The 27,946-nt window shown below is 48.8% G+C and overlaps 2 protein-coding genes across 5 annotated transcripts in view; both read right to left on the reverse strand.

Moving 5' to 3' along the window:
- Positions 1 to 7,542, reverse strand: part of DDAH2 (DDAH family member 2, ADMA-independent) — a 40,504-nt gene extending 32,962 nt beyond the window's left edge. The window contains exon 1 of one of the 3 annotated variants that reach the window (XM_081183306.1): positions 7,267 to 7,542. Coding sequence is in view for 1 of the 3 variants with exons in the window: in XM_081183304.1 (XP_081039430.1) it covers positions 2,683 to 2,901 (219 nt within the window). In the remaining 2 variants the exon portion in view is untranslated. Of the gene's footprint in view, positions 1 to 2,682; positions 2,917 to 6,583; positions 6,719 to 7,266 lie in introns of those variants that run through there. The other 2 variants (XM_081183307.1, XM_081183304.1) reach the window with 2 other exon arrangements.
- Positions 1 to 27,946, reverse strand: part of MPIG6B (megakaryocyte and platelet inhibitory receptor G6b) — a 177,345-nt gene that overhangs the window by 67,044 nt on the left and 82,355 nt on the right. The gene's annotated exons all lie outside the window — the stretch shown is intronic.

A 27,946-nucleotide genomic window follows, 5' to 3' on the forward strand; every position in this document is an offset into this window, starting at 1 on the left:
GACCTCCGGAACGCATTCCGTTCGACTTTCGAGGTACCACTATACTGCAGTCACTTTTCCCCAGCCCCACCCCCTGCTTTCCTCAAGAAAAGGAAACGTGGGGCAGCTAGTCAGCTGGGCTCTGTTGCCCCTTCAAGAACCTCTACCAAATGCAGCATGGAGATTCCGCATGGAGATTTTGTTCAAGAAAGGTTGGCATTGGCTAGAGGAACAGACATAGGAAATGGTCTTCTTGTTGTTTAGTCGTTTAGTCGTGTCCGACTCTTTGTAACCCCATGGACCAGAGCACGCCAGGCACTCCTGTCTTCCACTGCCTCCCGCAGTTTGGTCAGACTCATGTTTGTAGCTTCGAGAACACTGTCCAACCATCTCGTCCTCTGTCGTCCCCTTCTCCTTGTGCCCTCCGTCTTTCCCAACATCAGGGTCTTTTCAAGGGAGTCTTCTCTTCTCATGAGGTGGCCAAAGTATTGGAGCCTCAGCTTCAGGATTTGTCCTTCCAGTGAGCACTCAGGGCTGATTTCCTTCAGAATGGAGAGGTTTGATCTTCTTGCAGTCCATGGGACTCTCAAGAGTCTCCTCCAGCACCCTAATTCAAAAGCATCCATTCTTTGGCGATCAGCCTTCTTTATGGTCCAGCTCTCACTTCCATACATCACTACTGGGAAAACCATAGTTTCAACTATACGGACCTTTGCTGGCAAGGTGATGTCTCTGCTTTTTAAGATCTTACAATTACACAATTGGCTTACCAAACTCAGTATTGTCTGGACCAACTGGCAGCAGAGCCCCAGAGTTATGGGAAGCACTCTCTCCTGTAGACGCTGGGGACTGAACCTGGGAGCTTCCTCATGTAGACGCTCCACCGCTGAGCTACAAAGCCCTTCCCCCTAGTTGGGCCCTGCATGGCCAAGGTCCTACAGCAGGGATGAGGACATGGTGCGCCACCCCCTATGTTGGTCAACAGTTGAGGGTGATGGGAACAGCATTCAAAATCAGCAGGGAGCCAGGTGTATTTTGCGACTGGGAATCGTCTGACTGCAAGCAATTTGAGAATTCTAGGTGCTGCGTATGGTAACTGAGATTCAAGATTCAAGTTCAAATCTAGCACAATACAGTCGTACCTCAGCTTCCGAACGCCTTGAGAGTCGAACGTTCTGGCTCCTAAACGATCAAAAACCGTAAGTGAGTGCTCTAGTTTTCAAACGTTCTTTTGAAAGCCGAATATCTGGTGGGGCTTCTGCAGCTTCCGATTGGCTGCAGGAAGCTCCTGCAGCCAATCAGAAGCCATGCCTTGGCAGTTGAACGTTTTTGAAGTCGGACTTCCGGAATGGATTCCGTTTGGCTTCCAAGGTACGTCGGTACGTTACATAACATATATTACACACACAAATTATTGTTATTGTTTTTGGCCACAATGGCAGGGGCTGAGCCCCATTTACATTTGCGGCGTTCAATTAAGAACTGCTATTAAAAATGTGATACTGTGGTACCTTGGTTTACTTACGCTTCAGGTTACAGACTCTGCTAACCGAGAAATAGTACCTCGGGTTAAGAACTTTGCTTCAGGATGAGAACAGAAATCGTGCTCCGGCAGCGTGGCGGCAGCAGGAGGCCCCATTAGCTAAAGTGGTGCTTCAGGTTAAGAACAGTTTCAGGTTAAGAACGGACCTCCGGAACAAATTAAGTACTTAACCTGAGGTACCACTGTATTAGCAATATGTCACTGATGCCAATAGTGTCATAGTTCATGCATTTCGAAAAAATGAATAGAAAGTGCTGCTGTAATGAGAAAAAAGGTGACTAGCCATTCTGTTTTTGCAGCCGTATCCCAGGGTCCAGGAGCCACGTGGTGAGTAGTTTTTCTGGATGGAAGTTGCAGGCCAATGCCATCTGCAGGGCCACAGGCTCCACATCCCTGCTCTGCCCTTTCCACTCAGCTACCAGACAACACCCGCTCTTTCCTCCCAAATGTGAAGCTGAGGGGTGACAGAGAGCACTACACAATGGCCAGAAGAATCCCAGCCCACCTTCCAAGTCGGGAGAAAGGCCCTCTTCCCATCACACTCGCCAGAAGTCAGCGGCAGACTCGCCAGGATGAGCAGAACTGCAGAAGGCTTGGACAGAGGGCAAATTGGGGTGGGCAAAAAAATCCGGCAAGAAAAAGAGAGATCGTCTTGAGTGGGAGCCGTGAAAAAGCTCACTTGCGCTTCCCGTGCACACCCCCTGTCGAAACCTTCAAGCCCACAGAGATTCCCGGCACGAGCTAGCTGGAATGACTTGTCCCTGAGGTGGACTCTACATTCTCCGTCTCAGTGTGTGTGTGACACACACACACACACCCAAGTTTATCAAGAAGCAGTTTTGCTAACCAACAGCCAAGCAGCTCAAAGCCAGTCTCCCTGGACGCACATATCAACACGCCCTTTCCCCAACAGGAATCATAAAGCACAGAAGCAATCAGAGAACGAACAGCAAAAATGCAACACAGAGCGAGAAAAACCAGGAAAGGGCCTCTGGGCGGAATATAAGCCTTGTCAAGAAAAGAAATATGTATTCGCCACTTCCTTAAAGAACACGTTTCAGCGGCAGTTCCTTCCCTCCCCATTTTGCCTCCTGACCTGCTAATTCATTATTTTGTTTCTCTGCTGTCTAAGACAAGAACCGGAGCTGGCCGTGACATACCTGCGCCCCAATTCCTTCCTCTCTCCAAAGAAAAGGCTGATCCCGATCCAGCGGATTCCTTTTATTGGTTTGATTTGGTTCTGGCCAGGAGGAAGGGAAAGGAATTGATGATGTGGGAACATAAGTAATAAACTCGGGACGTACTGCACTCCTCCTCTGCCTCTTGAACTCTTGAGTACAGTCAACTCCACAGCTGGCCTCGAGAACTGTCCCACTCATTGCCAAAAAAAACTGTTTTAAAATCATGGGAAGCCTAGGGAGGAAACTTCAAGAGCAAAGTTGGCAGGCTTTAATTGTATATCCACAAATGAACACACAGAAGCACCTCTAGCTAGGAATGTTTTCTGCCCAACACACCTGTCAGGGCTTCACCCGAGTCCAGACCCAACTCTGTAAATTGAATTCAAAGACACAATTGAGCCCAAACCAAGTTAAGTCTCTTGCTTTTCCTCCAAGGAGCTCAAGGCAACGTACCGTATTTTTTGCTCCATAAGACTCACCTGACCATAAGACGCGCCTAATTTTTAGAGGAGGAAAACAAGAAAAAAAATATTCTGAACGAAACAGTGGATGTATGATTTTTGTGATTCATGCTGTGGCCACAGACATGCTATGTGATCTGATGGTGAATTTGGGCGTGACCCAATGCAAAAATCCTGAGGATCCATGGGCTTTTACCTCCCCCCTCCCAGGCAGCCTCCTTTATCACTAGAGTCCCTTATCTCCCCTCCCGATCGCTTGCTGATCAGCTGCTCAGCGGCTTTGTTTCTTTCTTTTTTAAAAATAATTTTTATTAAGTTTTCCATTTAACAATCCAATCATATCACACTAGATTTCCAAATTATATCAATACATATCATAAAGTCCAAATATTTTGCCAAATTTTAAATTTTTGTTGGGGGTTCCCATGCTTCGAGTTCAGTAAGGGTCCGATCATCTCATATTTCTGCTGCTTTTGGTGTTCACAAGTCCCATCTTCCGATCTTCTTCTTGTTATCGTTTTGCTCAGCAGCTTTCTTTCAACACCCCCTTCCCTCTTTTTTTAAAAAAACAGCATGATCTGCTTTTTGCCCCTGGGCAATTCGGCTCCAGGGACCACGCATTTGCTCCATAAGATGCACAGACATTTCCCCTTACTCTTTAGGAGGAGAAAAGTGCATCTTATGGAGCGAAAGATACGGTATAGTAGTTTTTCCCCTCACCTCTCACTTCAACATCACAACAGCCCTGTAGGGTAGGCTAGGGCTGAGAGAGCAAGTGAGTGGCTGGCCCAAAGCCATTGAGACAGGTTTCTGACCACATGAGGCAACATCAGCCACAGGCTTCCCCATGCATGCTCTAACCACTACATTGACATGTGAAGCAATTTCTCTTCCCAAACATATTTCACTTGGCTTTCAACCACCTGACGTCCCCACCATCTGGGGATCCTTGGACCTGCACTGTTTTCACACACTAATCCTACACCCTGTAGAATTCTATCAGTTACATTTTATCTGCACAATCGAAATGAATTTCTGGAACCAAATTGCTTTTTCTGTGCAGTCTGAGCGGGAGAAAAAGAGGTCAGAACAGGTCAATAAATATGTGGATTGTCCCTGGATCAAGCGACTTTTCTTCTTTAAATTCTCAAAGTTCTTAACCTAGCTTCAAGGTTGTCATCGGAACTAGCCGGATGCTTAATCAATCACAGTCAGCCCATCACTTGAAAAATAAGACTTCAGAGCCATCTTGCCTAAAAATGGCAGCGAGACATTCAAGTTTTGGCAACTGAAACATAGGTTTCAGGAGCCATTTGGCGCCAAGGTTATATATCTGAGTTTCTAACAATATTGTCATAATTAACAGGGCAACCTTATAAAAATGGTAAAGGGACCCCTGACCATTAGGTCCAGTCGTGGCCGACTCTGTGGTTGTGGCGCTCATCTCGCTTTATTGGCCAAGGGAGCCGGTGCACAGCTTCCGGGTCATGTGGCCAACATGACTAAGCCGCTTCTGGCAAACCAGAGCAGCACACGGAAACGCCGTTTACCTTCCCACCGGAGCGGTACCTATTGATCTACTTGCACTTTGACGTGCTTTCGAACTGCTAGGTTGGCAGGAGCAGGGACCGAGCAACGGGAGCTCACCCCGTCGCGGGGATTCGAACCGCCGACCTTCTGATCGGCAAGTCCTAGGCTCTGTGGTTTAACCCACAGCGCCATCTGCGTCCCATACATGCCTTCTAAACAGTAAGCCCCACTGATGCAAGTGGAACTAACCCACAGTCAAGGGCACCACAGGACTTTTTCCCAGGGTGGGAGATGTTAATTTTTTCCAGGGGGGCAAAATAAAACACAGAAGGAGGAAGAGCAGGCAATTTTTTTCACACAAAGAAAACAGAAGAGTGTCTATCCATTTTGTCTCCTATCACAGGTTCTAAAAATGCTGGAAACTTTTATTTAAGGAAGCTGAGAGCCGGGGTCACACTTCATCGACAGGACAGGACGGGCACTGCTCCCTTGCATGCCCGCCCCCTGTGTACAACCATGCCCCCAGGTAAGTAGGTACAGAATAAGCAGAATAAGCCTTCACTAATAAGCAGAATACAAAAAAGCCCAGTATCCATATATTATTTGGAAAATCAATTTGACAAGCTACAAACTTTTTACCCACTGACATCAATACATTCCTACCGTGCCAAATATTTCAGTAAATAACAAGGAGAAAACAAGAGCCCATGAAACACAAGCGTTCAGACTCTTTACTCCCAGCTTCAGCAGCCGCTATGATGAAGAACACCATTAAAGTGAGGAAACTCAGCCTGGAACCAACAGGACCCCAGAGAGAAAGATTCAGGAAGGAGCGTCGGAAGCGTCGTATACCATTGACAGCCAGCTCAGTGCTAGGAAGGGCCAGGGCAGGGCTGTGGCTCAGCGGCAGAGAATCTGCCTTGCAAGCAGAAGGTCCCAGCTTCAATCCCAGACATCTCCAGGTAGGAGATGGGAGAGAGCCCTGCTGGAACCTGGCCACTGCCAGTCAGTGTAAGACGGTATGGAGCTAGATGGACCAATGGTCGGATGAAATGCAGGGCAGCGTCCTATATTCTTATGTGCCACCTGTTCTGGCCAGCAGGATGTTAGACGGGAGTCTTCCAGGAATTGAACCTGGATGCGGAGCACATTTTCCTTCCACTGAGCCACAGCCCCTCCCCACCAAGCTAGCTCAGAACCTTCTATCCCAGTCTCCACCCAGCTGATGACCTCCGGGGGTCAGAGGGCACCAGGCAGGCTGGCAAAGCCCACTCTCAGCAGAAAATCTAGGGTGCGTTGGCAGTGCACCACTGCATCGCCACAGCCTAACCCAACCTACTACGTGCATGTGGCTTTTTGGGAAATCAAGCACCATGCGCAATACCATCTGCCCGGGACTCCACGCTTCTTTCCTTTCTCCCCACGACCCCGGAACACAGCGATTTCAGCAACACCCCGCAACTTTTAACAATAACGATATCTTTATTGTCATTGTCCCATGTGGAACAATGAAATTGAAAAACTACATAAAACTACATAAAACATTTAAAAACCCCTAAAAACTCTAAAACCCCATTTAAAAAAGTTTTCCTGGCAAATGCCGCACTCCTGCCAAAAAAGGAACCCAGGAATCTTGGTCAACAAGACACTCTCGGTTGTTGTTGTTGTTTTAAGTGTCACAAAGTACGGGGACGAAGCTGGCAGAAGGCCAAAGGAAAACATCTGGAGAAGGCTGGGAGGACCTAGCCGGCAAAAGCCAGGACTCCTGGGTTTCACCAAGGCAGCTGAAGCCCCTCTGGAATTCGCCCCATGCCTCTCTCATTAAACAGGTGGATTTGGTTGTGCTGTGCCCTGTCTGGCACTCTTCTCCAACCAGGTACGAACCATACCTGTGTTTTCCCAAAGGACCCCCGTTCCTGCTTCCCCCTTCCCAGCGCGCTTAGACGCCTGCTCCTCCAGGAACCGGCTCCAATCCTCCGTGTGCCGCCACCTGCAGTCCCAGTCTCGGACCAGTAGAAACCAGGACTCTTGGCTCTCGATCTCCACCCACCCACCCAAAAAAGCCACACCCCCATGAACCTCTCCCACCCAAAGGAGCCTCGGCTTCCTCTTGTTCTGCTGGCCTGACTTGTACACCCATCTCCCAGGAGGTGGAAACCCAAGAACAGCAAGTCAGCCCCCCCTCTCCCCTCCCCACCGCCGACCGTGGGTCCGATTGACCCCACTCCTCCTCCCAAGCCCTCTTGCTCTAACCTCCTGCTAGCTGCGCACCCCAGAGCCCCCAAACTGTCCAAAGGACCCAGGCGTCCCGATTCCCTCCCACCTGCGTCGTAGAGCCCCCTCCCAAGCCAAACAAAATTGGGAATAGACACCACCACCACCCCTGCTATGACCTATCCTACCAGACCCCGTGGAAGGGGTGGGACCTAGAAGTCCTCCATCCCAGAGACCCTTCTTTTGACATCCAGTCTGCTAGATCCCCTTCGCCTGAGGAGCCCAGGCGTCCTAGCTCAGCCAGCGCCACCCACCCACCCAAAAAGAAACCACCCCGGCCCTCCCGTGCCCCACTCACCTCTCGCAGGGCGCTTCCATCCACCAGGCGCCTCCTCGCCGGAGAATGTATGGGGTGGGGGGAAGCGGGAGGGCGCCGCCGCTCTCTCGCCTCGGGATGGGGGGCGGGCAGGCAGGCGATCGCAGCCCGCGCGCTTTCCCGGACCCGTAGAGAGCGGGGAGCAGGGGAGGCGGAGGAGAGGGGTCCCGGCTGGGCTCCGTCACCCCCGAAAGCGGCCGCGGCTGCGCGGGGGGCGCGGCGCCGACTTCGCCATTGCTAGCGCAGCGCGGGGCTGGGATCTCATTGTCTCGAGGCTGGGGCGGGGAGGGGGCGGGGCTCCGGGACGCCCCTCCCCTCCCGAGGGGTTAAAAGCAAGCGCCGACTCCCACCCCCGCCAGTTCTTCCCTAGCTTCTTGCTCCAGCTTTTTGCTCCCGGTGGACTCGATCCAAAAAGTGGACAATGTTGATAATTGTTAGATGGAGTGGAACTGAGATGGGGGGGGGCGGAGTAAGGCGTGGAGAATTCTTTTGTCACACTAGACTCCTTCTTAGAGACCCTTGTGGTTTAATGTGTATATTACCCCTTCCCTTGGAGCCACACCCTCTTTCCGTGCTTAATGAAGTTTTTACCGCCTGCCTTTCTGCTTAGAAATGAGATCTTATGCGTCCTTTTCGTGGGACGCAGCGAGCCTTCCAGTTGCACAGAATTATTTCATCTTGCAGAATTTATATACTGCTCTGAGCGGTATGGGATTGACTCTCCTGTTCGACCCTGTCACCTCAGGATCCCTGATTATGTAACAACTAGCTGAGATTTGTCGGTAGGTTGGGGGAAATGCACTCTGCACATGCTTCTGTGTGTCTTTATCGTGGCAGGTATTCTGGGCTTGGCATTGGAAACAAATGGCAGTGCTGAGCTGTGTGTCCCTGACTTGGAGGGGAAAATTGGTCCCTTGGGATAAGGATATGATGTGTTTAGGGTTGTTAAAGGGAGAGAGCTGCTCTCTTACCTTGGGAGGTTAGTGTTTTTAGGATGTTGGAATTGGGGGGGAGGGTTGTTTCTGGAAAGTTGCTGCTTTCTGATGCTTCCAGCTGTAACATATAAAGTCCTAAACAGACTGGAGCAAAAGGTTTCTAAAGCATTAAAGCATTTAAAAAGCATAAAAGCATTTAAGTGTTAGCATCTCAGCTCTCAAAGTATCCCACACCAAACTGACCTGGCACCTTTGTTATTATTACCTTTTAGATGTCAGGCAATCCATTAGTACAGTGGTACCTCGGGTTACATACGCTTCAGGTTACAGACTCCACTAACCCAGAAATAGTGCTTCAGGATGAGAACAGAAATCGTGCTCCAGCGGCGCAGCAGCAGCAGGAGGCCCCATTAGCTAAAGTGTGCTTCGGGTTAAGAACAGTTTCAGGTTAAGAATGGACCTCCGGAACGAGAGCTCTTTCACCCTCTCCTCCATCGGGTCCTCCTGCCTTTGTGGCTCCAGGACCGAGGCCCAAATATCTCACCTTCCGGGGGCAACCATGTCACATAGCTACACTACCACGTAATGAGCTGAGTGGGGCTTGGTCTGCAGCTTGAAAACTGCAGCGCAGGCAAGGTTGGATAGCCAGAAGGAGAAACAGAGGTATGTTGATATGATTCTCAGGGGCGCTTAAACACACTTAACTTCATCGCACACGCTATAGGCACACAGATAATGTTTTGCTAATAAGGGTCTTCATCACTCACCTCCACAGGAAAGGACACGTTTTTCCGTTCTCACAGAAAACATATTTCCAGTTTGAGAATGGAACACCAGCATGGGCCAATATCGGCCTATCTTTCTCCCTTTGGAACGACCTCCACAAGGCTTTATAGGCAGACTTAGAAGTCTGGAATAAAACCACATTGTGAGAACTGAAGTCTTGAGATTCTTTTGCAGTGAACATGCTGGGTGAAATGTTCTCCCAGTGGGAATGCCATGTCGTTGTCGCCTGGCCTAAATGTGGGCCAGAGGCGAATATCGAAATGTCTGTGAGGGTGGGAAGTGGAATGTGGTGAACTGACTACGGAGGACAATATTTACCACAGTTCATGGAGAATATCGGCACTGGCATTTTCCGCATGGATAAATGAGGGACGCGGGTGGATAAATGAGGGACGCGGGTGGCGCTGTGGGTTAAACCACAGAGCCTAGGACTTGCTGATAAGCAGGTTGGTGGTTCGAATCCCCACGACGGAGTGAGCTCCCGTTGCTCGGTCCCTGCTCCTGCCCACCTAGCAGTTCGAAAGCACGTCAAAGTGTAAGTAGATAAATAGGTACCACTCCGGCGGGAAGGTAAACGGCGTTTCCGTGCGCTGCTCTGGTTCGCCAGAAGCGGCTTAGTCATGCTGGCCACATGACCCGGAAGCTGTACGCCGGCTCCCTCGGCCAATAAAGCGAGATGAGCGCCGCAACCCCAGAGTCGGTCACGACTGGACCTAATGGTCAGGGGTCCCTTTACCTTTACCTTAACATTTTAAATAAACACGATAGGCATCATCAGTATGTTTCCTAGTGGAAGGAATTGCGGCCGTTAGTGATGCCAAATGACTTGTATTCTTGAGCATCCATCCATCCTGATTGGCTTGAATGGCGTTTACCCGTCTTCCTGTTAACCATGTGTTTCTCCAATTTAGGTCCCTAGCAGCTGTTGGACTACAACTCCCATCATCCCTGACCACTGGTCCTGCTAATCTAGGGATGATGGGAGTTGGAGTCCAACAGCAGCTAGGGACCCAAGTTGGAGAAACCCTGTGTTGCTTTTCAGTGCATTTCCCTGCTACTTTCCTAACTGCAAAAGTCCGCTTTTTTAAAAAAGAAAAGAAAAAGGTGGAGTCCTCATGCAAAAGCCTTTGTGTCCACTTTGGTTGCACAAACCGAAAGTTGAATCCTGACTATCTCCAGGTGACCTCTGTGGTGTCTTAAGGTGCTTCACATCAGTCATGTGACCCTGTCTCTGCTACTGCACCGCATTGCTCCATCTCTCTATTGCTCTTATCCAGAGAACAACATGGTGTCCCAAAAACGTGAGCCTGGTACCCAGGTCTTTTGCTGAGCTCATCTCTGTGGAAACCGAGGTGACAAGGTGACACTTCTAGACTTGTGCGGCTCCTCGCATTCTATGGATCAGAACATGTGTGGGCTTAGCTCCCGGAGACAGGCAGGAAGGAGGGAACGTACTTATCAGTCAGCTTGTGTTTTACTGTTTATGTTATCAGAGTGTCTGTTCAAGCCATCTGTGTGTTTTCAGATTTCCCACCAGCCCCCTTTTTTGTGGGTGTAATGTGTCTATGTGTTGTCTTCAGGCTTGGGTCTCTTCTACAAGACGGGCTTGTGCCTCTGTATTGTGTAACTACCAGCTGGCCGTGCCTTTCCTTCTTCCTTTATTTTGTGTAACCGGTTGTCTCGGTGAACTTATGCATGCTGAAATATTGTGCCCGGTTTGATTCCCTGAGCTCCCGTGTTTTGTCTTACCAGGGGGAACTTGCAAGGATCTGAACAAGAGCTGTGTTTGTGATGTTGGCTTGTTAATTGCTTGCCCACAGGTCTGGAGATGGAATCTAAAGCATGGCAAGCGTGGGTCAGAAATACACATACAAACACACACGAGGTGCCTTTTTGCTTGCTGTTTCCCATTGCCAAAGAGGCAATTTTTAAAAGACGCTTGCCTTTTTAGCTGTGGAAAGTGCTCCAGCAAAATGGGTGCCAGGGTCAGGTCAGTAATAATTCACAAGGCGTCAGCAAAGTTAACTCTTTATTCAAAGAAACAAAACAGCTCAGGCCTAGTGAGCACAGCAGCTCTTCCCAGTAGATCTTGCCCCAATGAGGCAGTTGCCAGGACTGAATGCCCCCCCTTCCCACCGACCCTTAAGTCTTCTCCTCCCTTGGTTCCTTCCCAAGCATTCTGAGACTCTTTCGTCTTGTCTGTCTTTGCTCCACCCTCTTCATGCCTCTTTGGGTTCTGAGAGACCAGGGGAAATGGAAGCTGCCCATTGCAGGAGGAGAAAACACCTGTGCCTCTTCACCAGCCGGGCTCATCTCTGTCTCTTGGCCCTCCTCCTTTCCAGCCTCTGCTTCTGCCTCTTGTTCTAGACTGCTCTCTGTCACAGCCTCTTCCTGCTCACTAAACCCTGTTACCTTTTCAGCTTCTGACACCTCCTCCTCCCGGTCTTATCCCACTTGTTAAGTTGTGGGCAAACATAGCAGATGACACAGTGATTTCTCCAGAGAAGCTCTTTATTGTAAGCTGGAACAGAACTGAACAGCAAACAGCTCAGCCGGCCTGCTTTTATAGGCAGCCGGCTATCAACATTGTAGCAACAACAACCCAGGGTTTCCCGCCTAAAATAACTGACGTGGACCTGAGTGAAAACTATCTACACTATCCCCCTGCTGGCCCAGGGTGAGAACTTTAGTACATAACACCACTCTTCCTCTGACCACTTTCTGTCACACACCCAGCAAGCATCCCTGCCTCTTTGATGGATCTCGGCCTTTGTATTTTATCGCTTGTGTTCCGAGGGCTGTGCTGGAATACATCTGTGGCTTTTGTATAGCTCAGTTTTTGTATAGAAACTGCACAACTTCGCTTAAGTAGCAATTTTTCTAGAAAAAAGAGGAGCCAGAGCTCTCTTGGAATGGCAACGGCGCCCACCTGAGAGGTTCCCGAGCTGAACTCCGGCTGTAAAAATAAATTTTAAAAGCCCTGGGGATATCTGTCTGTCTTGCTGGGGTGTTTGCATTGCATTTCCAAAGTTTTCCTTGTGTCAGCGGGGACGGGCACGTAAACTTGCAGCCATTAACTCAGAGAACTGCAGGAATTTGCAGCAGGTTGCATATAAATGGCCAGGCCCACAAGACAGACAATATTTACTGTTGGCGGTTAAACAACGAAAAAGCAGACAACCTTGAGGCACACGGTGCATTCCTGTGCAGAAAGGCCAAAGCTGTATAGATTGCGTTCATAAAAATTGCCAGCAGGGCTGACACAGTGAAGAGGCCAAAGGCCGTGTAGACCATGGGTAGGCAAACTAAGGCCCGGGGGCGGGATCTGGCCCAATCGCCTTCTAAATCTGGACTGCGGATGTTCTGGGAATCAGCGTGTTTTTCCATGAGTAGAATGTGCCCTTTTATTTAAAATGCCTCTGAAATATACTCAGAGTCGAGTGTGGATTTCATGCTCTTTATTCAGCTCATAATAGTGAGGAATGAAAGTTCCTCCAAATTATCTGCTATATATACATTATTTACACAATGGGTCGCATGTGATTTGCTAATTCTGGGATTCTCCTGCAGGCCAATCAGGTTGCGGATTCACTTCCACCTGGAGCTGGATTGGGTGGCTCCTGTGGACCAATCATACTGCTGCATTGCTCTAGGACCAATCAGACTGCTGCATTCTGAATCCTATTGTTCTAGGACAAATCAGACTGCTGCCTTTGGGATCCTATTCAACTCAGTACATAACAGCATCTTGGGGTTCTTTGTGTGGCCTGCCTGGTGTTTTTACATGAGTAGAATGTGTGCTTTTATTTAAAATGCATCTCTGGGTTATTTGTGGGGCATAGGAATTCGTTCATTTCCCCCAAAAAAAATCTAGCCCGGCAAGGTCTGGGGGACAGTGGACCAGCCCCCTGCTGAAAAAGTTTGCTGACCCCTGGTGTAGACATTATCCAATTAAAGCACATGATTGTTTTCACCCAAGGAATCATGAGAACTGTAGTTTATCATTTATTCATATATACCCAGGATTATTTTGGTGGGGGGAAGTAATGCGTTTTGAATATACACAGCCTCGTTTGCCACTGTCCCAGAGGGTGGGAAGAGATCTAATGAGTTTAAGATTTAGGTGGAACACCAAACTTCTTGATGGCGAGAGGAGTTCAACAATGAAACAGATGGTGGGCAGCCATCTTTTATGGGAGCTCTGGGTCTGGATTTCCAGCTTCAAGCAGGGGTGTGGACTAGCTAGCCTGCAAGTCCTCCTGCAAGTCTATGATACGAAGTGATTTATGCACGAGATTGTGGCAGCCATTTTGGGTGCCATGATCTCACATGCTCTCATGCTTCACTATCGCCCTGAAAAAAGCACTTGGGGGACGCACTCTTGTGTGGCACCCCAAAACACACATTTTGGGGGCCGTGCAAGAATTCGCCCCCTCCAAAAGTGCTTTTCAGGGGGTGAGAGCGAGGCGCAGGTCACATGACTCACCCAGGAGCACATCCCAGAAGACACACGACACAGTTTTGAGTCCTAAAAAGTTGTATGGTGTGGCCATCCCATTCTCTCCAGACTGGCCCTGCCTTACGTGTGGGGAGGTTGGATTCTGCTCACTGTAATGGCGCGAATGCAGCTTTGTATCCTCTTCACCTTGTTCCTAATTTCTAATTAGCAACAAAAGCAACATACATTGTGCAAAGGTGTGCAAAATTGCCTCAGTTTACACCATTTTAAAACGTCTTTTCCACACATGCACACACCCTCAGTGCAGAATTCTGGGATTTGTTCGTTTTATAGAGAAAAAACAGGATCCGAGCACTCCCTTTGGGTACAGTTTGTGCCTCAGGCTCTTACACCATAAATCTGCCTGAGGGAAAGCTGTTTCCATCTGCAGCTTGGCCATGATCCAAGGCAAGAGGTAGACACACTTAAGCCTGTTGAAATAATTGAATTCTGTTTTGTGTTCGCTGATTTGAGGCATGTGTTTCCAAATTGCTCCAGCGTGTTCGTGTGTGTGTGTGTGTGTGTGTGTGTGTGTGTGTGAGAGAGAGAGAGAGAGAGAGAGAGAGAGAGAGAGAGAAATGCTTTGTAATTGCCGCTCTGTTGTGGGTCTTGCATGTGTGAATAACATTGCTCTCCTAAATCTCAGCATGTGCTAAGTCTTCTTTTCCTCTTTCCTCTTGAGAGGTACTTTGCATTGGTGGTCTTAATAAGTCCACATGTGTTCACCAGCTCAGTCCTGCAAATCCTTGCCCCTTTGTGTTGTCGTTTACAGGCAAACGCATATTTCCTGAGGTAGCAGAGAGTTCGAGAAGAGAAGTTGCTGGACTTCAGCTTTCATCGCTCCTTGCCTAATGGGGAGGGAAAATGGGTTTTGTAGTCAAACAACACCAACACAGAGTTGAGGGCGGGAATCCACTGCAGTTTGCATTTAAAGGCAAACCTACCCAGTTCACACTTTCTGAAACAATATGTGAACCGTAACACCACCATTTAAAAATACAGTCATACCTCGGGTTACAGCCGCTTCAGGTTGCATTTTTTTTGGGTTGCGGACCGCCAAAACCCGGAAGTACTGGAATGGGTTACTTCCGGGTTTTGGCGGTTGCGCATGCGCAGAAGCGCTAAATCGCACTTTGCGCATGTGCAGAAACACCAGATCACAACGTGCGCAGACGCAGGTTGCAAATGCTGCAGGTTGTGAATGTGCATCCCACACGGATCACGTTCGCAACCCGAGCATCCACTGTGTTAACGGAAAAATCCTTGGACAAAAACAAATACACCAACCAGGATAACTTGGAGCAAAACAGCAGCCTGTAGGCTTGGCCTTTATTGATCTGTTGCAACAGGGTGCTCCCCTCACCTGCAGGAGAGAGGAGGGACCCAGAAAAATGGTGTGCAAGGCCTTATAAAGACTTTTGAAATTGCCACCCTGTAGATCAAGACCACCCCAAGAAACATCATACATACATCACAGAAGGGGTGTAACCTAAGACCACCTCCCAGATACATCATACCTACATCACAGAAAGGAGGGGTTGAGGGAGGAGTTGTGGTGGTAACCTGAGTGTCCTGTCACCTGGCTGGTTCCCCCTTTCCCCCTCCCCATGAGTACTTTCCAGGTGACAGAGGAGAGTTTGCAGTTTCCTGCCCCCAGAGGGAAGAGCTGATTATTGTCCTTTGTTCCAGTCCGTGCTGAATCCACTCCTATATGCAAGTTCTTTGTGATCTTGATGGTCTTCTGTCTAGCACCATCAGGGTTGGCATAGCAACTGGGCAGGGCTCCTGTGGATGTACTGGGATGGTGAAGGGATTATGGCTGCCCTGTATCAAACCTTCCCCATTTTGTAGTCCTTCCTTCATGGAGTAAAATAAAAGTGGAACTGTGCAAATCCAATGTATGGTTGATTTTCTATGAATTTATAACAGAAGCGTAGCGTATGTAGTGTGTGAGTGTGTGTGTGAAGTTTGTACAAACTGAATTATTGGGGGGGGGGGTTCCTGCGACAACTGTAAAAATAAAAAAATCCACGCTCCTCTGAATTTTACAATGCAGTTCTCCAGCCAAGTAACGTACAAAAACACAAGCGCTAGGGTAAAGATGCACATATTATTGAAAATAGTGTACCCCAAAATGTGTTCTTCATAGGGAAATTTCTCCTTGTGGCTGTTTAAAGGCAATGATAGTACTTCAAATACATGGTTTGGGTGGGGTCTTGCTTCAACACTGGTGACAGGATGGTGCCCTGCACTGTACTTGAGGCAGCTGGCAAGATTGTGGGGTTCAGGAAAGACCCTTTGGCAACAGGTAGGAATGGCAAAGGGGGCCTTGGGAGGAACAGCCAGGAGCTGCTGTTGCTACCGCCCATCATCATCTGCTGCCTGAGGCAGTTGCTTCACTGTGCCTAACAGCAGGGCCAGCTCTGACACAGAGACACAGACAAGGGGACCAAAAAACAACAGGAGGCTCTGTGTTTTGAGCAAAGAGGAGAAAGATACCATGTGATCCACGGCAAAAGAAAGATCAGTTGAGAGAGAAAGCGAGAGCACAGGAAGACAACAATATGTGTCGCTGTTCTTTTTTGCCTGCTGCTAATAAAAATCCTTACAGAACCTTGTGCATGGCACAACATGTGGATTTGGGAGGGTCTTTATTTACTTCCAAGTTCCTAGTCCTCATTGCAAAGCACAGAGGGTGGTGTCAGGGCAAAGGCTGAAGTATTCATGCTCCCCGGCTGTATTCCCCTACTCGTCCTCACCTAGCTTATCCCCACCTCTTTTCCCCACCTCTTTTCCCCACCTCTTTTCCTTTTGCTGATGGGGGGGACGGACCCCTGCAGAAACCCAAGCTAGACAAAGGAGATCAGATAGGGTGGATGTTCTGAAACAGGCCCCCTCTTTTTTATTCACTCTTGAGGACTTAAGTACCGAGACAGAAAAAGATCAGAGTCGCACACAGCTTGGACTTTCAGTTAAAATGCAACGTTGGTCCATATTGTGACTGTAATTTTAGTATGATTGCAGAGTGTGATGTTGCTCTATCCTTTATTCTCTGTGGTGGCCACTCTTAGTTACTGGAAGTTAAGAGTAACAACCAACTCAATTTAACAGGAGCAAGTTGGTGCTGAACCTTGTAGACAGGCGCTGTCAATTAACTGTGTGCCATCATGGAATAAGTCAGGGTGGAGATCTTATAGCCTGGAGGGCCAAATCTGCTGGATTCCACGCACCCCACACACAAGGAGGACTGTGAAGGAACCAATCACGCCTGTTATCAGCCAACTGGAAGGTGTGGATTTTGTTGACTGTTGCCTGATTATGTTCCCCCTCGAGGGAAGAAAGCTGTCCAGTGCTCAACAGCCTCCCCCATGAGGAAGGACAGCTTTAAAAGTACAGATCAAGCTGTGTCTTCAAAAGCTCTCCTGTAGCAGAAGAGGTCCTTTTCTAGGTGTGTGTGGGCCCAATTGATTTCCCACCCCTTTGTGCCAATAACTCCTATTAGGAAAAGAAAAAGTTCCCTGCCCCTGCTTTTGGTGGATGTATAACAGCAGAGATCATTCCGTGTGAAACTTAAGGGTTAAATCTATTGTCATTAAAGTGAACTAGCCAGGCAGGGTGGACGTGTTATGTAGCAACCAGGCAAAGTAGCATGATCTTACCTGAGGCAGCATGTGCCCTGATTGGCTGTGTAGTCCTGAGAGAGTTTTCCCTTTGTTCCAGTTCATAAATTTATTGTTCTAGCTGAAAGTCATGACAAACTTGTATTAAGCAATGCTTTTGAATTACGGTGCTGGAGGAGACTCTTGAGAGTGCCATGGACTGCAAGAAGATCAAACCTATCCATTCTTAAGAAAATCAGCCCTGAGTGCTCACTGGAAGGACAGATCCTGAAGCTGAGGCTCCAATACTTTGGCCAGCTTATGAGAAGAGAAGACTCCCTGGAAAAGACCCTGATGTTGGGAAAGATGGAGGGCACAAGGAGAAGGGGACGACAGAGGAGGAGATGGTTGGACAGTGTTCTCGAAGCTACCAGCATGAGTTTGACCAAACTGCGGGAGGCAGTGGAAGACAGGAGTGCCTGGCGTTCTCTGGTCCATGGAGTCACGAAGAGACAGACACGACTAAACGACTAAACAAGAACAATTAATAAACTAATAACAAAGCATACATCCATAATATTAAAAAGTCTGCAAAGACTTTGCCGGGTTCGTGAGCATTAAAATACAGTTTCCCTTGTGCATCTCTGACAGTTCTGATTGCTTTATATATTTGTTTGAAGTTTGTACAAACTGAATTACACTGTTTTGCTTCTGTTTCCTCAGTAAAGTGTTATCGAGGTTTTGTCTCTGGACTCTGCATTATTTCAGTGACTTTTTCTTAAGTACTGCTTCCAGGCTCCTCCCCTTCCTCTCTTTCCTGTGACAAGAAACCCTGCCGCAGGCCTGCATTTAGTGCTCTGCTAGGGAGCTGTGCCACAGTCATAAACTTGTTTATGGTACCAGTACGCATGATGCCTGACTCAGTAAGCAGGACAGCCCTGTGCTGTAGCCCCTTGGGTGTTGCAAGGAACAGTTTATAACATCAGCAGAACTGAAGTGTGTGTTTATTTGTTGATTTTCGTAATTTACAGCCCTCCCTCCGTATGTAGACCTCAGGGGCAGGTTTCTCGTAACATCAAACACAAGCAATGGGATTTTAAAATCAGTTAGGAGAGAAAACCACGAAAAGTTACGACAAAAGCATTTGCTTAAATCATACTGCAGAACGACACACAAGTGTATTGATTACTTTTTTTAAACAAAAATTATTTGATTTTACAAATACGAAATTATAACAGTCCAACTACATATCCATACGTAAAGATTACTCTGAATCTCGTGACTTTCCCCCATCCCGTCCATGGGGTCCTATTCTAAACATTCAAAACATTTACAACTGCATATTCTTCCACATCAATCCATATTGTCCACAGTATTTGTTACCTTACAAGTGGAATTAAAATCCTGCTAATGTTTCCATCTGCTTACAGTGGTCTCCTAGAGATAATGTATGAATTTCTCTCCTTCTTTCATAAAGTTTTTGTCCTCTTGGTTCTTGAGTTTTCCAGTCAGCTTTGCCATTTTGGCAAACTTAGCTCGCCATTCCTCTCTGTTAGGGACTTTGCCTTCTTTCCATCTCTGGGACTAGTGTTTATGAGGTAAAAGCTGCAGGATACCAAGTGTCCCAACAGGAGTTGCTCTGGGAAAAGGATGCTTCCAAATCGCTTTCCTCAGCAAGAGCTCAAATGCTAAATCAGGGACAGGGGACCAGATTTCGCTGGGCTACAGACACAATCATCCCTGGCCATCATTATTCTGGAGTGAATGTTGACTTCCATCTGTCTCAGGAGACTATGGAAGGGCGTGCCTTTGTGAGTGAAGTCAAGCTCTTGGACAGTTGCATCGCCTGCTGTGGCTGTAAGGACTGATGTGGGAGAGACATGTTTTGTGGCAGCTGGGGTAGATGAAGGCGTCCAGTTGTGCTGCTGCAGATGCACCAAGGCGTATCTTCTTTCTGTGCTCCTCCCAGCAGTCCTTCCTCCTCTGGTCACTGCTGTGGATGCACAACCTGACTGTCTGTCTCCAGGCACTGCAGTTACCTGGAAGGGATTCCCAGACGGCGGGGCTGATGTTGCCAGCCTTCATGCCCCGTTTGCAGATGTCTTTGTAACACAGAGTTGGTCTGCCGATGGGCCTGGTGCTTGATGCCAGCTCATCGTACAGCACATCCTTGGGGAGCCTGCCGTCTTCCATTCTGTGGGCATGACCAAGCCAGTGTAGACATTGGTTGCTGAGACAGGAGTGTGAACATGCTGGGAATGACATCTTTGTTTGAAATTCTTTTCCTGACTCAGCACATCTGGAAGGCATTGAGGCATCGCTCCTAGCAGTTGTCTTCTTCTTCTTCTTCTTTGGCGATCGCTCGTAGCCAAGTAAGATTGTCTTCCATAAACATGGTTTTAACAATGAGTCCGTAAGTGACTGTGGAGGCCAATTCTGGATCCACGCGTCCTTCCACAGTGGGGACATTGGTTTCCGGGCGGGAGTTGATCACGGTGTGGATTTGCCAAGCATGCCTTCCTCTTAGCACATTTCTTCCTTGCATCCTGAGTTTGAGTGTCTTCAAAGCCCATGACACTTTTGGTAAAGGCTGTTCTCCAAATGGAGTGCTCGCAGGTCAGAGTTTCCCAGTTGTCGGTGTTCATACTACATATTTTAAAAATTTGCCTTACTCTTTCCATTTTTAAGTTTGGAATAGAGTACAGTGGTGCCCCGCAAGACGAATGCCTCGCAAGACGGAAAACTCGCTAGACGAAAGAGTTTTCCGTTTTGGAGGTGCTTCGCAAAACGAATCTCCTATGGGCTTGCTTCACAAGACGACAATGTCTTGCGAGTTCCTGCTGTGTTTTTTTCCCTTCCCCCCTTTTTCTAAGCCGCTAAGCCGCTTATCAGCTGATCCGATCAGCAGATAAGCCGCTAAAAGCCTCTAATAGCGCTAATAACGCTAAGCTGCTTATCAGCTGATCCGATCAGCAGATAAGCCGCTAAAATCCTCTAAAAGCCGCTAATAGCGCTAATCCGCTAATCCTTCAATGGGCTTGCTTTGCAAGACGGAAAAAACCGCTAGACGAAGAGAATCACAGAACGGATTCTTTTCGTCTTGCGAGGCACCACTGTAGTTGCTTTGGAAGACGATCATCAGGCATCCGCACAACATGACCAGTCCATCGAAGTTGATGTTGAAGAATCATTGCTTCGACACTGGTGATCTTTGCTTCTTCTAGTACACTGACATTGGTTTGCCTGTATTCCCAAGTGATGTGTAAAAAATTTTGGAGATATAATTGATGGAATCTTTCGAGGAGTTGGAGATGGCATTTATAAGCGGTCCATGTTTCACAAGCATACAGTAAGGTTGGCAGTACAATAGCTTTGCAAACAAGCATTTTGGTTTCCCTGCGAACGTCCTGGTCCTCAAACACTCTGCACTTCAATCGGGAGAAAGCCGCACGCAGCATGCTCAAGACACGAACCTGATAGACCTTCACCTTGGTATCAGACCTTAGCTTCACAGGGGCCTGGAGCCTGAAGCCAGCACATCCTTGGCGATTCGGCCATCTTCCATTTTGTGGCCGTGACCACATACAACATTTTTTAAAAAAGCAGTAGATTAGGGAAAGTACACTTTGCCAAATTTCATGCAGAACCGCGTGTAGTGGGAGAAATTCACACTAAAACGCTGGTAGGTTTTTATGAGAATTTTTTTTAAAAAAGTGCAAATTGGTTCAGAAATGGGAAGAGCTGGTTTGAAAAAAGGGAAACCTTAATTGACACGCAAACACACACACGTAGAGTAAGCCATCTCTGCTGCGTGGGGCCTGGGACTTCTGCCCCAGAGTCCTGCCCTGAGAGCACAGCTGATTCAAATATGCTGATGGCTGCAGCCTTAAGTCATACAGTCTGGGGGGGGGATGTCATCATCTTCTCCTGCTCAACTGGCTCTTGCTGTTTTCCATAGCAGGGGTCAGACAGCCACTCGCCTGCAGGTCAGATCATCAGGGAGCCCTGCAGACGCTTTGCTCTCTCTTGGGAAGCATTCGGCTCAATGCTCTCGCTTGAATTATTCAGAACCTTTGGCCCAGGGTGTCCGTTTTAGCTGCACCTCTGTTTATCTGCTTGGGGTTTAGTGTCTCCACCCCCCCTCTCCATATTAATGCTTTCTGAGCTTCTCATGACTGTGATCAAAACAGCCGGAATAATAAAAATTCAAAATGTGTTGGGTTTCTTTTCTTCTTTTTTATTGTAACTCACTCTACGTGGGGCTGCCCTTGAGACTGACCCAGAAACTCCAGCGGGGGCAGAATACCGCGGCGAGGCTCCTTACAAGGTCCTCGCCGTGGGATCACATTCACCCGGTGCTATACCAGCTGCACTGGCTCCCGGTGGAGTACAGGATCAGGTTTAAGGTGCTGCTTTTGACCTTTAAAGCCCTTCACGGCCTAGGACCCTCGTACCTACGGGACCGCCTTTCCTGGTATGTCCCATGGAGGACCTTACGGTCTTCAAATAAAAACATCTTGGAGGGCCCGGGCCGCAGGGAGGTTAGGCTGGCCTTGACTAGAGCCAGGGCTTTTTCGGCCATGGCCCTGATCTGGTGGAACGCTCTGTCACAAGAGACTAGGGCCCTGCGGGACTTGACATCTTTCCGCAGGGCCTGCAAGACAGAGCTGTTCCACCAGGCCTTTGGCCAGGGCACAGTCTGACCCCCTCCTTCAGTAATCCTCACAGAACTCTAGCCCAACGATTGCCATCAATTTGATTCTGAATTGATTTCAGAATGTAATTCAATTAATTGACTGTGATTTTATGTAAACTGTGCTGCTTTTACTGTTGTTAGCCGCTCTGAGCCTGGCTTTGGCTGGGGAGGGCGGGATATAAATAAAATATTATTATTATTGTTGTTGTTGTTGTTGTTAAGTTGTGGGCGAACATATCAGACGACACAGTGATTCTTCAAGCCGCTCTTGTTTATTCAAAGGCCAGAACAGAACTGAACTGAGGAGCTCAGTCAGCCTGCTTATATAGAGCTCCAGAACAATGTAACTGTTGCAACTTTCTAAAACTATCCAATCACTGAACGTCACTTTCGATCCTTCATTTGCATAACTATCTACAGTATCCCCCTGCTGGCCCAGGGTGAGAACTTCAGTACATAACAATTATTTAAAGAAAGCAGCAGCAACATACCAACAGCAGCAGGATTAAAACATTTGCAGCAGGGAACCTGTGGCCCTCCAGATGTTGTTGGATGATGACCCCTGAGCCATCAGATGTGCTGGCTGGGTGTGATGGCCTGGGACTCCGGCTCGGACTCAGAACCAGAGGAGTCTCAGTCTGCATCAGATCCTTTGCCGAAGGCATCATCTGAACCAAGTCTGGGGCCTGATCCTGAAGAGTCCCAGTCTGCACAGGTGCCCCTGCAACAAACACCAGCTGGGCCAAGTCAGGGGCCTGATCCTGCCCTGGCTCCAGATGTGGGGATGACCTCGTTGCCTTCAGCTGAGCCATCACTTACAGCTGTTCCACTACCGGCTTGGTCAGGGGAGGCTGAGGCGGCCCCTGGGTCTAGTAACCCACCGACGTCTCCCGAGCTGCAGAGACTCAGGTCTGAGAGAAGGAGAGACCTGAGTACTCGCAGGAGGAGTGCTCGCCTTCGGGCGAAACAGGGAGGTGAGTCTCCGGGGGATCAGGACCAGCCGTTACCCCGACAAAGATAAAAGGCTGTCGGACCCCGCCCCAGGTTGCGGGAGCAACATTGCTGTATGCCAGAGATCCTGTACCTGTCCTTGCTTGGTATCCTGCCTCGTGTCCTGCCTTGGCCCTGTCGGACTGACTCCTAGTGGAACCTCCGGATTCTGGTCCGGTCCTGGACCGCTTTTCATGGGTTACCCCCGGGCCCAGCACACTGGGGCAGGTGGCTGCTGGCAGTCCAGCAACCCCTATAGGTTGAAGAGGCTTTGAGCCATAGAATCATGAACTCACAGAATTGTAGAGTTGAAAGGGACCTTGAGGGTCATCTAGTCCAACCCCCTGCAAGGCAGGAATCTCAACTAGATCATGTCTGACAGGTGGCCACCCAACCTCTGCTTAAAAACCTCCAAGGAAGGAGAGTCCACAGCTCTTCCTGCCGGAAAGTTCTTCCTGAGGTTTAGTTGGAATCTCCTTTCCTGTAACTTGAAGCCATGGGTTCGAATCCTACCCTCCAGAGCAGGAGAAAACAAGATAACAAACTTTTTATAGAAGAATGGAAATGGCTTATTGAATATTTACAGATAAATTGCAAACAGATAAAAACACTGGCAGGGTTATTGTAATGACCTGCAGTTTCATAAGGGTATATATTTAAAGTAGGTAACTAAATGAGCAAATGAATTTGGATATGCAGAAGATATTAAAAAAAATAAATTCAAGGAACTGCAGAAAGAGGGGGATAGGAAGTCCAACTTTGAAATGTTAAATTGACTGTAGAACTAATAAAATGTATAAACTTGAAAAGTATAAATAAAAACTTTTTTTAAAAAAAGAAAAAAGAAAACAAGCTTGCTTCCATCTTCCATGTGACACCCTTTAGATAGTTGGAGATGGCTATCATATCTCTTACCAACTCTCCTCTGTTCCAGGCTAAACATACCCAGTTCCTTCAACAACTCCTCATCAGGCATTGAAGCCTTGAAACTGCTATGCAGCAGGGACGAATTAAGGGCTGTGCAAGCTTTGTGCATGCACTGGGCACTGAGCCAAGGAAGAGCCTTTTCAAACCCTGGTGAGCGAGGCACTAGGCTTTGGAAAGGAAGTAGGAGGATTTGAGGACCCTGCCAAAGCCCTCACGTCTCCTTCCCTAAGCTAGGCGCCTCTTTAGCCACCTTTGGGAAGGCAGCACAAAGGCTGGGGTGTGTGTGTGGATTTTGGACTTACACAGGGTGCCATAGTACCCAATTCCACAAGTGAAAACAGAAATGCTCAGTAATAATAATAATAATAATAATAATAATAATAATAATAATAATAATTTATTTCTTCCCCTAAACTGGGCTGCCTTGAGATGTCTACTAAAAGTCAGAAAGTTGTTTATTTCTTTGACATCTGGTAGGAGGGCGTTCCACAGGGTGGGGGCCACTACCGAGAAGGCCCTTTGCCTGGTTCCCTGTAACTTTGCTTCTCGCAGTGAGGGAACCGCCAGAAGGCCCTCGGAGCTGGACCTCAGTGTCTGGGCTGAACGATGGGCATGGAGATGCTCCTTCAGGTATACTGGGCCAAGGCCATTTAGGGCTTTAAAGGTCAGCACCAACACTTTGAATTGTGCTTGGAAACGTACTGGGAGCCAATGCAGGTCTTTCGAGACCGGTGTTAAGTGATCTTGGCAGCCGCTCCCAGTAACCAGTCTAGTTGCCGCATTCTGGATTAGTTGTAGTTGTGGATTAGTTGTAGAACCAATTCCAACAATATGGGAAGACCAGCAAGGTTTTCACGTGGCCTCAAATAAAGCACAAGAGTCGACACTGAGCAAGTCTCCATGAGAACGACACACATCTGAAGTTTTTAATGTGTGACATTTTAATGTATTTTTAATCTTTGTAGGAAGCCGCCCAGAGTGGCTGGGGAAACCCAGCCAGATGGGGGGGGGTACAAATAAATTATTATTATTATTATTATTATTATTATTATTATTATTATTATTATTATTATTATATGACTTCCTCTCCTGGTAGCCTCCCACCTTTGAAAGGGCTGTGGCTCAGTGACTGCAGAGCACATGTCTTGCACATGCAGAAGGTCCCAGGTTGCAGTTCCTGGCATTTCCAGGTAGGTTCGAAGCCCCTGAAGGAGCACTACAGTGGTACCTCGGGTTACATACGCTTCAGATTACAAACTCTGCTAACCCAGAAATAGTGCTTCAGGTGAAGAACTTTGCTTCAGGATGAGAACAGAAATCGCGCGGCGGCAGCAGGAGGCCCCATTAGCTAAAGTGGTGCTTCAGGTTAAGAACAGTTTCAGGTTAAGTACGGACCTCTGGAACGAATTAAGTGCTTAACCTGAGGTACCACTGTACAAGAAAATACTGAGACAGACGGATGAATACTCTAGTTCAGTGGTTCTCAGCCAGCGTGCCATGGCACCCCAGGGTGCCTTGAATGATGGTCAGCGCTGCCATGAGCAACCCTGGCCTCTGTCCCTCTTTCCTTCCCTTCCTCCTCTAATGCTCTCTTGGATTTCTGCTCCCCAAAGGATCACACAGCTGTTTGTTGCAGCAGCCCTACTGCCTCCCAAGGTAAGGTGCTGGCCTCACGTTTACTTTTGGCGAGTCTCTGTTAGGCTTCTGAGGCTGGCGGCAACATCTTGCCAGGCCCCTGTGGGGCAGTTTGAGGATGCACCTCTCTTTGGGGCAGGGGGTGTGGCTCAGAGACCAGGAGTGGCAGCATTGGCTGCCCAGAGGACTCCCAAGGAAAAGGGAGTGGAGAAGAAGAAGAGTTTGGATTTGATATCCCGCTGTATCACTACCCGAAGGAGTCTCAAAGCGGCTCACATTCTCCTTTCCCTTCCTCCCCCACAACAAACACTCTGTGGGGTGAGTGGGGCTGAGAGACTTCAAAGAAGTGTGACCAGCCCAAGGTCACCCAGCAGCTGCATGTGGAGGAGCGGGGAAGCGAACCCGGTTCCCCAGATTATGAGTCTATTGCTCTTAACCACTACACCACACTGGCCCTCAGGAGGGAGGGAGAGTGTTCCAAAAAGGATGAGAGGCTGCCAGCTCTTCAGGCAAGGGGTGAGAAGACTGGGCTCCTGAGCCCCACAGAGGAGCCGCAGAAAGGATGCCGTCGCTCAGGGGAGCCGTGGACTGAAAAAGGTCCAAAACTTTTGCCGCTTCCATTGTTCTGCCTCATGCCAGAGGGCAAAGACCATTTGAGGAGGGCTTCCATAGATGCTCGAGGGTGCGTCTAGATCTGCGTAGGAGCAGGCGGTTTTTCAGATACAGTCGTACCTCAGGTTAAGTGCTTAATTTATTCCGGAGGTCCATTCTTAACCTGAAACTGTTCTTAACCTGAAGTACCACTTTAGCTAATGGGGCCTCCCGCTGCCGCCGCGCAATTTCTGTTCTCATCCTGAAGCAAAGTTCTTAACCCGAAGTACTATTTCTGGGTTAGCGGAGTCTGTAACCTGAAGCGTCTGTTACCTGAAGCGTCTGTAACCCGAGGTACAGAAGTATCTGAAGGCGTCTGTCCTCCAATCGTGCCCCACTTCATTCTTTGGTGGGCTGTTCTGGACCTGGCTGTCTTGAAATGTATAGCTGAACTAGGTGACAGCGCGGAGTCTGTGAAGGAAGGCTGTGGGCTGAATAGGAAGCAAAAGGTTTGTCCAGATAGCATCCGTTATCAAAGACGCCATTTCAGGAGGGCTTCGGCGGGGGGCGGGGGGGGAATTAGCACTTCCGCAGCCCCCCAACCTCATGTTAGACCACCATGTGATGTTTCCGCAGGGCCACGTGTCTTCTCAGCTGGCTGGCTGATTCCATACACTGAGTGCCTGTTGTTATAAACAGGGAAATGGGCCTCTTTCAAGTCACTAGGCCTGCCAAAGGCATAAATCCTGAGAGAGAGAGAGGCATAAATCCTTCATGGGGGGGGGGGGGCTACGTGATCTGCATTGGTAACATTGCTGGGGTTGCAATGAGATTTTGAAAAGCAACCCAAAGTAGCGGTTCCTTTGGAGAAGGACTGCAAAAAGGTCTTGTGTCCGATAGCCGGCTTTTCCAGTAGGAAAAGGACCTCAGCAGCAGAGAGGAGCAGCTCCTCAGGTCCTTGTTTCGCAGGCAGGATTCAATCCCCTATTGGTGAATTCAGGCCACTGTATAGTACAGATGGGGACCAATGCTTCTCGCTCGCCTAGAGGGAAAGAAGCAAGGCGTGCGTCGTGCATAGAAAGAAATCTCTGAAGGTGAGCGGTGGAAATGCAGCCTGCACCCAGTGGCGTAGCGTGGGTTGTCAGCACCCGGGGCAAGACAAGTAATTTGCGCCCCCTAACCCGTGGATTTTGCGCCCCCTAACCCGTGGAGTGCGCCCCGCCCAGATGTTGCGCCCGGTGCGGCTGGCCCCCCCTGCACCCCCACGCTACGCCACTGCCTACACCTGTTGCTCCGCCCACTTGTTAACTCTGGCCCCGCCCACTACTCGCATGTGACCTGTGGAAGGTTCCGGAAGGGGGCCATCAGACCGATTAAAAATTTGCACCCCTGCTTTAAAGAGTTGCTGAGGATTTGGAGACCCTTTGCCTTTTAGCTTAATCCGTTCGGAATCCAGAAATTTCGAGCACTTGGTCAAATGCCCTGGGTTCATCTAGGGGTAGGGGTGGAAGGGGGACGGAGAATTAACTGCCTCGCTCTTCTGCATTTGTTCCGGGGGCCACAATTCTCCCGCTATGGGGTGCCTGCGGCCCCAGCATGATTTGGCTGAGCCGGAGGCTGCTGTTGTTGACGCTCGCTTTCGCTGACGTCTTGCCTGCCTCGCCCCGGAGGCTCGGAGCCAAGTCAATTAGGCCTGTTAATCCCAAATCCCTGGAGATTTGGATCAGGAGCGCAAGCAGTCATTGAATCTGGCACACGAGCGCCGTGTAGCTGAAGGCCCTCATTTCCAACCTGCCGCAGCGCCTTCTCTATCCAGCTTCAAGGGGTAATGGGATTAAAGGGGCTATTCTTAACCATCGTCTTTCGGCCCCGAGTTCGATTTCTGAAACTTACACACTCTGCGGTTTCCTCTGATGTCAGACAGCTTACCTGGACCCCATCAGAACCAGGCAGAGCCACACCCACATCTAGTTAGTTTCAGCCTTCGACGCCTCAGGGAGCGCTT

The sequence above is a fragment of the Podarcis bocagei genome (assembly GCF_964188305.1).
Source record: "Podarcis bocagei genome assembly, chromosome: 2".
Classification (NCBI taxonomy): domain Eukaryota; kingdom Metazoa; phylum Chordata; class Lepidosauria; order Squamata; family Lacertidae; genus Podarcis; species Podarcis bocagei.